We start from the raw sequence: 14903 nt of genomic DNA on the forward strand, positions 1-14903 counted from the left end.
TCTGTTTGTTTTTTGAATACGATTTTCTTTCCCAGTTATAAAATCCTGCAGTTACTGCAGTAATATTACTGGAATCTTTAAAACCATCTCTACAATGCAAATGATTCACAATTTGTTTATTATTCAATATTTTATGGCAATCAATCCTGACAGAAAAAAACTACAACTATGTACACTCTAGGAGCTGTTTACTGGTGAAGCTTCAACTCTCAAATCTTGCAGGTATGGTTTCTGTAGCCTTTAATAGTATTTTTATAGTCTGAGGGGTAAAACATTAAAAACACACATCGACAGGTGATCACATAAAGTGATGATAGTTTGTCTGACACTAACGACAAGTTGATGTGCCAATTTACAGAAGATCTCAGACATCAGCATAATGAATGAGGTGAAAACAGGGAAATCTGGAGACAAACAGGCTTTTTAGCAGCTCAGTTAAATGGCTCTGTTATTTATACTCTGTTACGGCTCAGTTATGACTGTTAGACTATTAATTTTCTAATTGTCATTTACTTCTGTAGACGATTGACAGAAATAAAGTGAAACTGGATAATAATAAAGCTGGTAATGCTGTTTGTGGAGTTGTTTAATCAAATCTCGAGACATTTAATGTCTTCTTTTATCTTCAGTTGATTTCATCTAAGGCTGTGGCTGGAAGCTGTAGTTTCTGTTCCTGTTGTTCCTCTTTCCTTCATTGATTCTGCTTGATATCATCAGCTATCTTCAATAATGCTCAATCATCACTCAATCACTTAATTATCTCACTTAATTATCTTTTTTCCCCATCCTCATTAGTATCGGTACGGCACGGTATGGCTCTCTTAAATAGTACCACCTCGGTAGAGGTTCCAATCTTGCCGTACCGATACTAAATGTGACATGTAAACACTGCAGATCACTGATTGGTCAGAAAGTATCGTCACCAACTGCGTCATTGGATTTGAAACACGAGACAGCAAACCTGCTAGATTTAAATAGTCACCAACAGCCACCGCAATATCATTTCATAAGTTCACACTTACAAATAAGTCAGATAAAATAAATGGTACACCTATTTGCCGTGCTGTCCGGGGAGAGGGCTCCGAGGGCTCTTGGTATTTGGCCTGAACACAGAGTACAACAGTTCATGTGACTACAGTGGTTCAACCTTAATGTTATGATATGACGAGAATACTTTTTGTGTGCCAAAAAAACAAAATGATGACTTTATGCAACAATATCTAGTGATAGGTGATTTCAAAACATGAAGCTTCGAAGCTTTACAAATCTTTTGTTTCGAATTGGTGGTTCAGAGTATGTATCAAACTGCCAATGTCACCTGATTTCAGTAAACGAGGCTTTGTTATCATAAGTGTTTCGAAATTTCAGTGGTTTGTGTGACTTTGGCAGTTTGATACATGATCAGAACCACTAATTAGAAACAAAAGATTCGTAAAGCTTTGAAGCTTCATGAAGCAGTGTTTAGAAATCGCCCATCACTAGATAATGTTGAATAGTTATTTTGTTTTTTGATGCACAAAAAGTATTCTCGTCGCTTCATAATATTAAGGTTGAACCATTTTCCGATGAACTAACCCATTAATTTTGAGCATGATTCTCACAAATCTGTATTTTCTGCAAGTGTTTTTCAAGGTAAATTAAAAATACTTTTTCCATTTTCATAATTCTCAATTTATGTATATAGTGCAACAGCAAAAACTGTAAAAAATTCTTACAAAAACCTATGGCTTTCATTCAGAATAACAGTTTGTTTATTGTTTCATATTTTATAGATTCTATTAAATCCACCAAATCTGGTGAACTGAAGCTTTGGAACATTTTTGTTTCTATGCAGTCAATAATGAAGGATAAAAATGAACTTCAACCTCTTTGTATGATACAAGACCTGATCATTTGTGTTCATCAAATAGATCAATCAAGAAAAGATGTTATTTCTGTTTTATTTCTCATAATTGAATGTACAATGAGAACACAATTTAGTACATTTACTTAGTAATTAACTAAATTAATTGAATATATCTAATTCAAGCAATACCTACTAAGCACACAATCCATCCTGACAGAAACAAAGACTTTATTTACACCGTAAGAGTTGACTGGTGAAGCTTCAACTCTCATATCTTTCTAGTTTTCCGAGCTTTTCACCAAATTCACAAAATTAAAGGATACTGTGCTTTTAGTATAAACTCCACATTTTATCTCAGAGAATTTACTTGAATGTATTTGACATAAAAACTAACGTTGCTCACTTGCAACACTTTTTCATATGAAGGTGAAGGCTTGATAAATATTTAAAACTCTTCTCACACTGAGTACAGTGATATGGCTTCTCTCCAGTATGAAATCGCTCATGTGATTTCAGGGTTGCAGAATGAGTATAACTCTTGTCACAATATGAGCACTTGTAAGGTTTTTCTCCAGTATGAATTCTTTGGTGCTGTTTCAGATTGCCAGCTGTTGTAAAGCTCTTTCCACAGTCACAACACACATGATCTCTCACTTCATCATGTGTTTTCAGGTGTTGTTTAAAACCATTCATAGTTGAAAAATTCTTTCCACAGAGAGAACACACATAAGGCCTCTCATCTGAATGAACTTTCAGGTGTCGTTTTAGATCTGATGGCGAAATAAAATCTTTACCACACTGATCACAGTTAAATGGTTTTTCTCCAGAGTGACGAAGCAGATGGTTTCTCAAACCTGTTGCATCTTTGAAACTATTTCCACAGTGAGCACAATAGTACGGCTTCTCTCCAGTATGAACTCGCTCATGTGATTTCAGGTTTCCAGACATAGTGAAACTCTTGTCACAATATGAGCATTTGTAAGGTTTTTCTCCAGTATGAATTCTTTGGTGCAATTTCAGGCAGTCAGCTCTACCAAAGCTCTTCCCACAGTCACAACACACATGATCTTTCACTTCATTATGTGTTTTCTGGTGCAGTTTAAAACTGTACAGCCATGAAAAACTCTTTCCACAGAGAGAACACACATAAGGCCTCTCATCTGAATGAGCTATCATGTGTTGTTTAAGATCTGATAAAAATAGAAAATCTTTACCACACTGATCACAGTTAAACAGTTTTTCCCCAGAGTGAACACGCAGATGAATTCTGAGTCCAGATATATATGGGAAACTCTTTCCACACTGTGAGCAGGTGTGCAGCTTTTTGTCTTTTGTTCCTTCAGTTTTGAAGTCACAGAGTTTCTTTACATCATTTAGTTTTTGTCGTTGATCCTTCGCTTCCATCTGGTCTAAAATAAACATTAAATACTTAGAATCAGTTCAAGGAGTTTAAATGTGAGAATTCAAAAGAACACTTGGCAGAAAACGAGAGATCTGGTGTCTTTTGAAGATGCATCAAAATGACCAGCCAGGGACCAGAATATGCCTAGACAATTGCAATCGGTGCATCTTAAGAATCTGTCTGTGTGATTGTCGAGTATTTTTTATGTGCAAATGATTAAAACAAATATAATATGTGATGATTTACATGTTATCTGCATATAATGTTATCAACAAGGTTATGATCATTCACATGCATTTCTCTATCTTTTACATACAGTTTATTTTTTCACAGAAATGTTGCCTCAAGAATGGACACCAACCTATTTGTTCCTCAGTATCTTCATGTTTTATTCTGGATGGATCTGGATCACTCATGTCTTCAATCTCCTCTTTAATAAACTCCATCTTTAACAGTCACACAGATTTCAGCTGCTACACCTGGAGTTTGTCCTTCTCTTGTAGGATGATGTGAATACTCCCAGTATTTATTGGTGAATTGTTGTGGGAGATACCAGATCTGTCAAATTCAAAGAGAACTTAAATAGAGACAACACAGACTTTTAAGCAGTTATGTTCATTTTTGAAAATGTACATTTATAATAAGTAACTAGATGAGACATTTTGGGGTAGGGCTGGACGATATGGCCAAAATTTATATCACGATATAATTCTAAATTTCGGTCGATACGATATAATTCCGATATCGATATGAACTATATAATAGCCTCAGAAAAACTGCCAAGAACGGCCACAATGGATGTCTGTACCGCACCGAAACCGTGACCCTAAAAATAGGACTACTGTCAAATAAAAATAAAGAAAATAAGAACAAACAATCAAACTACAAGCAACATCACAAATAAGTACAATAAAGCAAATATTCAAATAAAATAAACAGTGCTTTTCAGGTTTTTCAGGTATGTAACAGTAGTTTTCAGGTACAGAAAATGGATAAAGTAATCAAATATAAAATAACACTGCATATTATCTTTACTGTATATAAGATGAATCATTATTGAAGTTACAAAAACTATTCAGTCAAGAGCAGTGAGTGATTTCTTTGTTATTTGATTTAACATTAAAAACAGGCAGCAGGAATAGTTTTTTTTCCCTTTAAGACAACCAGTACATATACTGTTACACATGCGCTGTCTTTCTCGACTGTTATACATTCACTTAAGACATAACTGACTATGTTTGCTAGGATACTCGACAAGACGGGCATGTTGACATCATTTTTTTGTATGAATGTGGCCGTCGAAGCGCAAGACTTGAAAGAGAACTCAGTATTTGCGCGCTGTCTGAAATAAGCGTGTGCGCGCTTCGGATGAGCGCACACAAATCTTCTCATAGCACGTGCGAGTTCTCTCTCTTTCGCGACTTGTTCTTGAAGGTTTAAATCAGCAAGGCTTAAATGAGTTTAGTTTAAACACAGATAGCAATGTGTGCTGTTCAGGTCTCACCTGCGCTCGCGCGCTATCAACACCCGGGTGATGACGGCGTAAATGACTGGACATTACAGCATACGGCACTAACGTTAGCTGTTAACAGTTTACAAAGAGTTACTGTTTTGTCCACGCTTTTTGATTATCATTGTTGTAACGTTTTGCGCATCCATCGACTGAAACATACATTATCTGAACTCTGTCTGTTTTCCACGTTGCTATTTTAAACAAACCATATTAACCAATAGATACGCTGATGGCAGCGTGTCTCTGTGGTGTACGTCATCACGCAAATAGCCAATCTTGTTCTGCTCTTTCTAACCGCTGCGCCTCAAGTCAGTGAGAAATGCTGTAATGTATATCGAAATACCGGAAATGTGTTTAAAAATCATATCACCGTTATCGAAAAGAATTATATCGCGATATATATTGATATTGAATTATTGTCCAGCCCTATTTTGGGGTGTGAGTGTGTGTGCAAGAACAAAATGTAAAAGTATCATCAAGTTATGTTTACCAGGGGCTTTATTTTATTCATAAACTGAAAAACCCCATAGAAAAATCTCAAAGGAACCAGCGTCAAATTAGACTTCCAGGTTCTGACATTATCCCTGCACCACTCTATTTAAATAGACATCTGGTACAACTACTTCTGCATTCTGCTTATGACAACTCAGGAGTTTCTGGTGACAGTGTTCAGTGCAACCACATACATGCGAACCCAGATTCTTACTTTTTTATCACTGTCAAATAATCATTAAATCAATGAAGCATGTTCTTTTATAAATGTAACAAATGTAGGCTAGTAAGAGCTGTGCGTGTAAACCTCACTCCCCTGATCTCAAGAGATGCTCTAGTGTCTGATGCTAGAGGTTGTAGCCTTTAGATTCCTTGTTAGAGCATTCGACTCCCACGCGGACGGGCCCGGGTTCGCATCCCGCTTGGAGCGGGCAGGTGCAAACTGGAGGGGCTACATAGACATGCCTTAGAAAAAGGTGTGTATCTTGAGACAAAACAATGGCACTGAGAAATTTTAAGATATGTCAGTGCAAGTTGCTTTCAGCTCAATAAAGTATTTTAATCTAGTGCTAGGCTTAAAGGCACACTATGTAAATTTTTGCCGCTAGAGGTCGCTAATTCAAAACAAAGGCATAGCTTGATTACACCTTAATTTCACGGAATAATGGAGGGGTTGTCTTCACATCTACAGCAGGTGGAAAAGAATCAGGATGGGACTCAGGCAGAAATCATGCTCATGGATGAGATTATTAATGTTACTGTAGTATGAAGCAGAGCAGGGCAGAGTGCTGTGCAAGCAGAAAAGACGCTGCTGGAGTTGCTAATGAGAGACGAGCACGACACACGCAGGTATAATGTCATTGATAGGCATCCATGTCCTGATTAAAATGGCATATTTCTCTGAAATTAAACATTCTTGGAAACAAAATACATAACATTGTTCTAGTGGGGTTTTTTTTTTGTGTGTGGATATTTTAATCTTAAAATTTTACATATTGTGCATTAAAGTATTGTCTGTGAAACTTGGAGGAGAGAAACAACAGGATCATCATGTTTAACGGAGCAGCTGAAAAGCCTCTTTGTCTCTAAAAGTTCCCTGTTTTTACCTCATTCATTATAGTGAGGTCTGAGATCTACTGTAAAGTGGAACATTAAGCACAATTTAACGGTGTCAACAGACAAGACTGTGAAAAACTCTTGTCAACATATTATTACACTAATAATAAAGCAGCACATATTTCGTTAGGTAAGTACGTTGACACGTAGTGGATGATTAATGTTAAACACTGTAATCTGAGAACATCTCTCACCTGCAGCCTGGAAATATATGGCATCTGGAGAAAATATTCCATATACTTCATTCACGATCGTTAACAGCGTCCCTTTCAGCTTCTACTGGTGAAAGCTTCAGCAATCGCTTCGTCGCTCATGCTTCTCTCTTCTGCGCATCCTCAGTGCACGCGGTGTCATGTTTCTTAAAGGTGCCGCATATTCTTAAAGGGATAGTTCACTCCAAAAAATGAAAGTTAGCTTATCATTCACTCACCCTTAATTAGTTCCAAACCAGTATGAATTTCTTTCTTCTGGTGAATTTTTGGTTTCTGTTTTAATTGTATTTTCTGAGACACACTGTTCAGTTTTTGAACAAGTTATTTTCCCCAGTTATTAAATCCTGTAAATCCTTTATATTTGTACAACTTACTGCAATAATATTACTGGAATCTTTAAAACCATCTCTAAGTAATGCAAACGATCAAGAGTTTGTTTATTGTTTAATATTTTATAGACTATATTACATCCACCAAACCTGGTGAACTGAAGCTTTAGAACTTTATTCTTCCTATATATGTAGTCAATAATAATAATAAAATAAAGATAAAACTCCAACCTCTTTGTATGTTACAAAACCTGAACATTTGGTTAACAATAATATTGTACATACCAAACATATTTATCACAGTATCAAAGGCACACTATGCAAAAATGTTGGATTAATATATATATATATATATATATATATATACTACAACAGTGTTATATATTTTGACTTATGCACTTACATTATCCCAAATGTTTCCAAGAATGTTTAAATCCAGAGAAATGTTATTTTTACATAGGACACGGAGCGTGTCTGTGTGTCGCCTATCAATGACATCATACCTGCGTTACCCTCGATTTCCAGTTTTATTTTGTATAAACCATGGAAAAACCAAAGATGGTTTAATAAATTGTTTTATTAGACAAGGAAACAACTGTTTGCATACATTCATCGACAGAAAACTATTCATGTTATATAACTCAACAAAGTAAGTCTTTTTTTATAATTCAACCTCTTTTTATTATTGTTCAACAGTCAAAACATCAAAGTACATCACCACAGCATTCAGTAATCATCTTTGCAATAACACATTCAGACACTAGTCACCATCAGTGGAATACTATCCTAACAAAATCACATGGAAATAAAACCGTTGTTAATCAGTCCTACTTATTCAAATTCAATTTTTATATGTTGCCAAAAATGATCCCATGTTTTTTTCATTTCTCCCTCACTATGCAGTCTCCCTAACATGTTCTCATATGAAGCAATTTCAATCATCCCATCAATCCAATCCCAATCTTTCAAGTCTGGGGGCATTTCCAATGCGTAAAATCATCCTAGCGTGGTTCCACAGGTAAATTAGATCCCATCCACTCTTCCATTATTCCCAGAATTTTACACCAGAATGGGTGAACTAAGGAACATTCCAACACGGTGTCTTGTTTAAATCTCGTTTTCTTGATTTACCAAAAGTATTATGTTTTACCTTGTCCAATTTCACAGAGCGAACACACAGAGTAATGTTATAACACAATTTTCAACACACAGATGTATCTAATATGATAAAACAATGCTGCTTTACTCCACATATGATTGACCGGAAGAAGTGGAAGCGGCGACTGCGGCATAATAAAAGTTCGGCTGCTATCGAGCCATGTGTCGCGCTTGTCTCTCATTAGCAATCACTACAGCGGCCTCGTTTCTGCTTGCACAGCACTTGGCCAGCTCTACTTCATACTACAGTAACGTAAATAACCTCATCCATGCATCATCATCAACATGATTTCTGCCTGTGTCCCGTTCTGATTCTTTTCCACAGGCTGTGAGGTAAAGATAACATCTCCCATAAATCCACGCTCAATCTAAGCGTCATAAAGCTATGCCTTTGTCTTGAATATTTTATCTCAGAGAATTTACTTGAATGTATTTGATATGAAAAACAAAAATGTTGCTCACTTGCAACATTTTTTCATATGAGTGAGAAAGTTTGATGAATGTCTAAAACTCTTCTCACACTGCATGCAATTGTACGGCTTCTCTCCAGTATGAACTCGCTCATGTACATTTAGAGATCCTGACCGAGTGAAAGTTTTGTCACAATATGAGCACTTGTAAGGTCTTTCTCCAGTATGAATTCTTTGATGCTGTTTCAGATTGTCAGCTGTGGTAAAGCTCCTCCCGCAGTCAAAACACGCATGATCTTTCACTCCATCATGTGTTTTCTGGTGCAGTTTAAAACTGTTCATCCTTGAAAAACTCTTTCCACAGACAGAACACACATAAGGCCGCTCACCAGAATGAATTTTCAGATGTTGTTTTAGATTTGATGATGAAATAAACTTTGTACCACACTGATCACAGTTAAATGGTTTTTCTCCAGAGTGAACACGCAGATGAATTTCGAAACCTTTTGAATCGCTGAAACTCCTTCCACACTGAGTACAGTGGTACGGCTTCTCTCCAGTATGAACTCGCTCATGTAATTTCAGGTTTCCAGACTGAGCGAAACTCTTGTCACAATATGAGCACTTAAAAGGTTTTTCTCCAGTATGAATTCTTTGGTGCCGTTTCAGACAGTCAGCTCTAGTAAAGCTCTTCCCACATTCAAAACATACATGATCTCTCACTTCATCATGTGTTTTCTGGTGCTGTTTAAAACTGTCCAGCCAAGAAAAACTCATTCCACAGAGAGAACACACATAAGGCCTCTCATCTGAATGAACTTTCAGGTGTCGTTTTAGATATGATGACAAATTAAAATCTTTATCACACTGATTACAGTAAAATAGTTGTTCTCCAGAGTGAACGCACAGATGAATTCTGAGTCCAGATGTATATGGAAAACTCTTTCCACACTGTGAGCAGGTGTGCAGCTTTTTGCCTTTTGTTCCTTGAGTTTTGAAGTCACAGTTTTTCTTTACATCATTTAGTTTGTGTCTTTGCTCCTTCACTTCCATCTGGTCTATAATAAACATATTAAGAGAATTAAGAATTAAGAATCAGTTCAAGGAGGATAAATATGAAAATTCAAAAGAACATTTTCAGAAAACAACACATCAGGTATCTGTCTGTGTGAATGTCAATGATCTTTGATGTGCAAAGGTCAGTTCTGTCATTCACTTGTTAATATGAATAAAACAGCTATATTATGATGATTTATACAATGTTACCTGCATATAATGTTATATACAAGGTTATCACGCATTTCTCTATCATTTATCATTGTCAGAGCTTAATTTTTCAAAGGATTATTGACTCAAGAATGGACACCAACCTATTTGTTCCTCAGTATCTTCTTGTTTTATTCTGGATGGTTCTGGATCACTCATGTCTTCAATCTCCTCTTTAATAAACTCCATCTTTAACAGTCACACAGATTTCAGCTGCTACACCTGGAGTTTGTCCTTCTCTTATAGGATGATGTGAATATTCCCAGTATTTATTGGTGAATTGTTGAGGGAGAGACACCAGATCTGCCAAATTCCAAGAGAAGTTACTGAATTTATACTGAATTACACACACCCATAGTGAAAACGACAACTACTTCCACGTTTTGTTTAGTAAAACTGAGGAGTTTCTGGTGACAGTGTTCAGAACAACCATGCTAATGCAGATTATTGCTATGTTTTATCGCTGTCAATTGATTAAAATAATGAATAATGTTCTCTGCGCTAACATGAATTATCTTGAACCTGCTGAAATGTTGCTATAAATACATTTTCTTTCCAAATCAATACCCCTGTCTGGATGGAAGAGTCAGGGAGTTTCAGTCAGAATATGTTTGTTTAAACAGTACCCTTGCAGACTTTGTTTTCCGTCAGAGTGGATCTAAACTGATCTTCCACATGCGGAAGGGATAACTGAAAATATTTATATTTGTCAGTTAGCGGTGCATTTAAACATTACTTTTACAGACAAATCTTCCTGGACTAACTCTGTCCAGAGCTCCATCCAGGGATAACTTGATTCCTAACTTTCCCAGTTCTTGCAACCAGACAGCAAGATTTAGTCATATAAGTTACTACAGCACTGAAAATATACATAACTGAGTTGTAAATGAGTTGTACTACTTTAAAATGGAAGTGCATCATGAAGCTCAAAGCAGTCCATTACTTGAACATGTCTATATCTGATTTAAATATGGAGAAATTGGATTCAGTTACATATTAGTTGCATTTAACACATTTGTTTAATTCTTGTTCAAAGTCTGAGATTAAGTCCGGATTAGGACCGTGACACACCATGCCAACGATCAGCCGTCGGGTAACATCAGACCGTTTTTAAGCAACAGCCAACTAAGTTTTCAAGTAAGGTCATTTTAATTTTACGTCATGTACCTGAGTGTTCCAGGGTGGATGTTTAATATTAATGTGAGCCGAGTGGAATATAGAAAGACATCAGCATAAATGACATTCAAAACAATAGCATGCGCTGCTTTGTTTACAGTTTGTGTATCTGCAGCCTTAAGTGCTGGTCTCCCTTTCTGAATAATCAATATAGACGAATATATATGAAAAAAGAAAAAAGATATCTGAGATCTTCCGTAAAGTGGAACATTAAGCACATTTTAACAGACAAGTAAAAAAAAAAACAACTCTACCAACATATTATTACACTGTAATAATAAACTAGGACACATTTCGTTACGTTAGTACTTTAACACGTAGAGGCTGGTTAATGTTAAACTGTAATCTGAGAACATCTCACACCTGCAGACGGGAAATATACAGCATCCAGGGTAAATATTCCACATTTATTCCTTATTCTCGATCGTTAACAGCGTCGCTTTCAGCTTCAACTGGTGAAAGCTTCTGCAGTCGCCTCGTCTCTCGCGCTTCTCTCTTCTGCGCATCCTCAGTGCGCGCGGTGTCATATTTCTTAAAGGTGACGCATATTCTTAAAGGGATAGTTCAACCAAAAATTAAAATTCTGTCATCACTTACTCACCCTCAAGTTCTTTCAAACCTGTATACATTTCTTTCTTCTGTTGAACACAAAAGAATATATTTTAAAGAATGTCTTTAGCCAAACAGATGATGGACCCCAGTTGACTTCCATAGTATTTTATCATCAACTCTTTTGTGTTTAACAGAAGACAGAAATTCATACAGGTTGAAACAACTTGAGGGTGAGTAAATGATGACAGGGTGAACTATACCTTGAAGTCCCCATTAAAAATCAAAATTTAAGTTTTTTGGCTTTTAGTATGAATATGTTAGCCTTACTGTAATCAATAAGCTAGTGTGCTCCAATGACAAAATTTACATTTAGAAGATATAAATATAAGCATTCAAAAAGTTCATTCTATATAGGGGGAACGATTGGGATTAAACAAACTAAAACAACTAAACAACTCATTCTCTTTGTTCAATAAATTGATTGATCAAGACAATATGTTTGTTTTATTTCTCATAATTGTATGTACAATCAGACCAAAATATAGTACACTTAGTATATAAAGTAAATTAATTGAATAGATCTAATTTAATTAAAACCTACTAAGCACCCAATTAGTGCTGCAACGACGCGTCAACGTCATCGATTATGGCGACTACGAAAATACACATCGACGCGTCACATTGTGTACATGCATCTCACGTAATGGTGGCTTCTGCTCCTGGGAATGGAGAAAGTTCTATTCTATCACAAAAACATAGACCACGATTATCAAAAGTATGGGAATACTTTAAACAGGGGCCAAATAAAATGGTCCTTTGTTCCCTTTGCAAAACCGAGATGGCAGAGAAAGTTGAAATATTATATTAGAAGATGTTTTGTAAAGTTATCCAAAGGATTCATTAGCTAACCAAAAAAAAAAGAACACTAAATTAATAAAAACATTTAATAAAAATAATCGTTAGTCGACAGAAAAAATAATCGTTAGTTGCAGCTCTATACCCAATCAATACTGACAGAACAAAGTACAATGATTTACAGTATAAAACATGTTGACTGCTGAAACTTCAAATCTTAAAGGTCCCGTTCTTCGTGATCCCATGTTTCAAACTTTAGTTAGTGTGTAATGTTGTTGTTAGAGTATAAATAAAATCTGTAAAATTTTAAAGCTCACAGTTCAATGCCAAGCGAGATATTTTATTTAACAGAAGTCGCCTACATCGAACGGCCAGTTTGGACTACATCCCTCTACTTCCTTCTTTAATGACGTCACTAAAACAGTTTTTTGACAAACCTCCGCCCACAGGAATACACAAAAAAGGGGGTGTGGTCTTGCTGCGCTCCCACGGAGAAGAGCAAGAGTTGCGTTTGTAGAGTGTGTTTGTCGCCATGTCGTCAAAACAGTGTTATTTTCATCCCGCAGTCTCACCTTTGTTTGGCCTTCCCAGGGACGCTGTACTTAGAGATCAATGGTTACAATTTATGTTTAACTCCGTTCCTGAAAATTATAATTGTGGTATCCTTACTGCAATAGTTAATGTTGGACTGCAGTGCACATAATGGCCACAAGAGGGGACTATGTTTATATATATGGCTGTTTTCCGTATGAGGTACTCTTCTGAGTGAGTGCTAACGTTGTACATTTTCTGTCGCTGCTTGTGGAGATTAAAGAGTTCAGTCTCTCAGGAATTATTGTCTTTTGTGTTCATTCGGCACAACACCACAATAATCCACATGTAAAACTATGTGCAGCACACGTTATGGTAAGAGGCGTGACCTTTCCGGGCAAGGAGCGCTAAGATGCTGTCGAATCACAACACAGGAACCGCTGGCACAACCAGAACTCGTTACGTATTTCTGAAGGAGGGACTTCATAGAACAAGGAAGTCATCAGCCCGTTTTTATGACAGTGGAAACAGCGGTATACAGATAAGTAAATTATGTGAAAAATACTGTTTTTTTACACGCGAAACATGAACACGTTATATCGCACACTATAAACACAATCAAAGCTTCAAAAAAACACGAAAAACGGGACCTTTAAATCTTTCAAGTTTTCAGAGCTTTTCACCAAATTCTCAAAATTAGATGATACTGTGCTTTCAGTATAAACTCCATATTTTATCTCAGAGAATTTACTTGAATGTATTTAACATGAAAACTAATGTTGCTCACTTGCAACATTTTTTCATATGAAAGTGAAGGCTTGATAAATGTCTAAAACTCTTCTCACACTGAGTACAGTGGTAAGGCTTCTCTCCAGTATGAACTCGCTCGTGCTTTTTCAGGCTTCCAGACAAAGTGAAACTCTTGTTACAGTATGAACACTTGTAAGGTTTTTCTCCAGTATGAATTCTTTGATGCTGTTTTAGATTGAAAGATGTAGTAAAGCTCTTTCCACAGTCAAAGCACACATGATCTCTCACTTCATCATGCGTTTTCTGGTGCAGTTTAAAACTGTCCAGCCGTGAAAAACTCTTTCCACAGAGAGAACACACATAAGGCTTCTCACCTGAATGAACTTTCAGGTGTTGTTTTAGATTTGATGATGAAATAAATTCTTTACCACACTGATCACAGTTAAATGGTTTTTCTCCAGAGTGAATGCGCAGATGAACTTTTAAAACTGTTGGATCTCGGAAACTCTTCTCACATTGTGTACAGTGGTACGGCTTCTCTCCAGTATGAACTCGCTCATGTGATTTCAGGTGTGCAGACTGAGCGAAACTCTTGTCACAAGATGAGCACTTGTAAGGTTTTTCTCCAGTATGAATACGTTGATGCCGTTTCAGTTGAGTAGATGCAGTAAAGCTCTTCCCACATTCAAAGCACACATGATCTCTCACTTCATTATGTGTTTTCTGGTGCTGTTTAAAATTCATCAGCCAAGAAAAACTATTTCCACAGAGAGAACACACATAAGGCCTCTCGTCTGAATGAACTTTCAGGTGTCGTTTTAGACTTGATGACAATTTAAAATCTTTACCACACTGATCACAGTTAAATGGTTTTTCTCCAGAGTGAAGGAGCAGATGTTTATTGAGACTTGATGCATGAGAGAAACTCTTTCCACACTGAGTGCATGTATACGGTTTTTCTCCAGTGTGAACCCTCATGTGTTCGTTAAGGGTTCCTTTACGTTGGAAACTCTTTCCACACTGTGAGCACGTGTGCAGCTTTTTGTCTTTTGTTCCTTGAGTTGTGAAGTCAAAGTATTTCTTCACATCATTTAGTTTGTTTCTTTGCTCCTTCATTTCCATCTGGTCTAAAATAAACATTAAGAGTGTAGAATCAGTTCAAGGAGGATAAATATGAAAATTCAAAAGAAAATTTAGCTGAAAACAGGACATCAGGTATCTGTCTGTGTGAATGTCAATGATCTTTGATGTGCAAAGGTCAGTTCTGTTATTCACTTGTTAATATGATTAAAACA

The 14903-nt window shown here is 36.4% G+C and overlaps 1 protein-coding gene and 1 pseudogene across 3 annotated transcripts; both read right to left on the bottom strand.

Annotated features, from left to right (window-relative positions):
* Positions 1–1832: 1832 nt before the first annotated feature.
* On the bottom strand, positions 1833–6680 carry LOC137004357 (zinc finger protein 436-like). Of its 3 annotated transcripts, XM_067364614.1 has the most exons (3): positions 6564–6678; positions 3610–3806; positions 1833–3255 (listed from the first exon to the last, which is right to left on the bottom strand). In XM_067364614.1, exons 2-3 carry the CDS (start codon positions 3692–3694, stop codon positions 2246–2248), a joined length of 1095 nt encoding a protein of 364 aa, XP_067220715.1. In that variant the 5' UTR covers positions 3695–3806; positions 6564–6678; the 3' UTR covers positions 1833–2245. The 3 variants fall into 3 exon arrangements, 2 of the variants coding, with proteins under 2 accessions (XP_067220715.1, XP_067220714.1); XM_067364613.1 differs by lacking the exon at positions 6564–6678 and having other exon boundaries at positions 3610–4500; XR_010892128.1 differs by lacking the exons at positions 1833–3255; positions 3610–3806 and adding an exon at positions 4496–5718 and having other exon boundaries at positions 6564–6680.
* Positions 6681–8526: 1846 nt separating this feature from the next.
* The window catches only part of LOC137005191 (zinc finger protein 721-like), a 30605-nt pseudogene continuing 24228 nt past the window's right edge, over positions 8527–14903 (bottom strand).

Source organism: Chanodichthys erythropterus, chromosome 17, assembly GCF_024489055.1.
Source record: "Chanodichthys erythropterus isolate Z2021 chromosome 17, ASM2448905v1, whole genome shotgun sequence".
NCBI lineage: Eukaryota > Metazoa > Chordata > Actinopteri > Cypriniformes > Xenocyprididae > Chanodichthys > Chanodichthys erythropterus.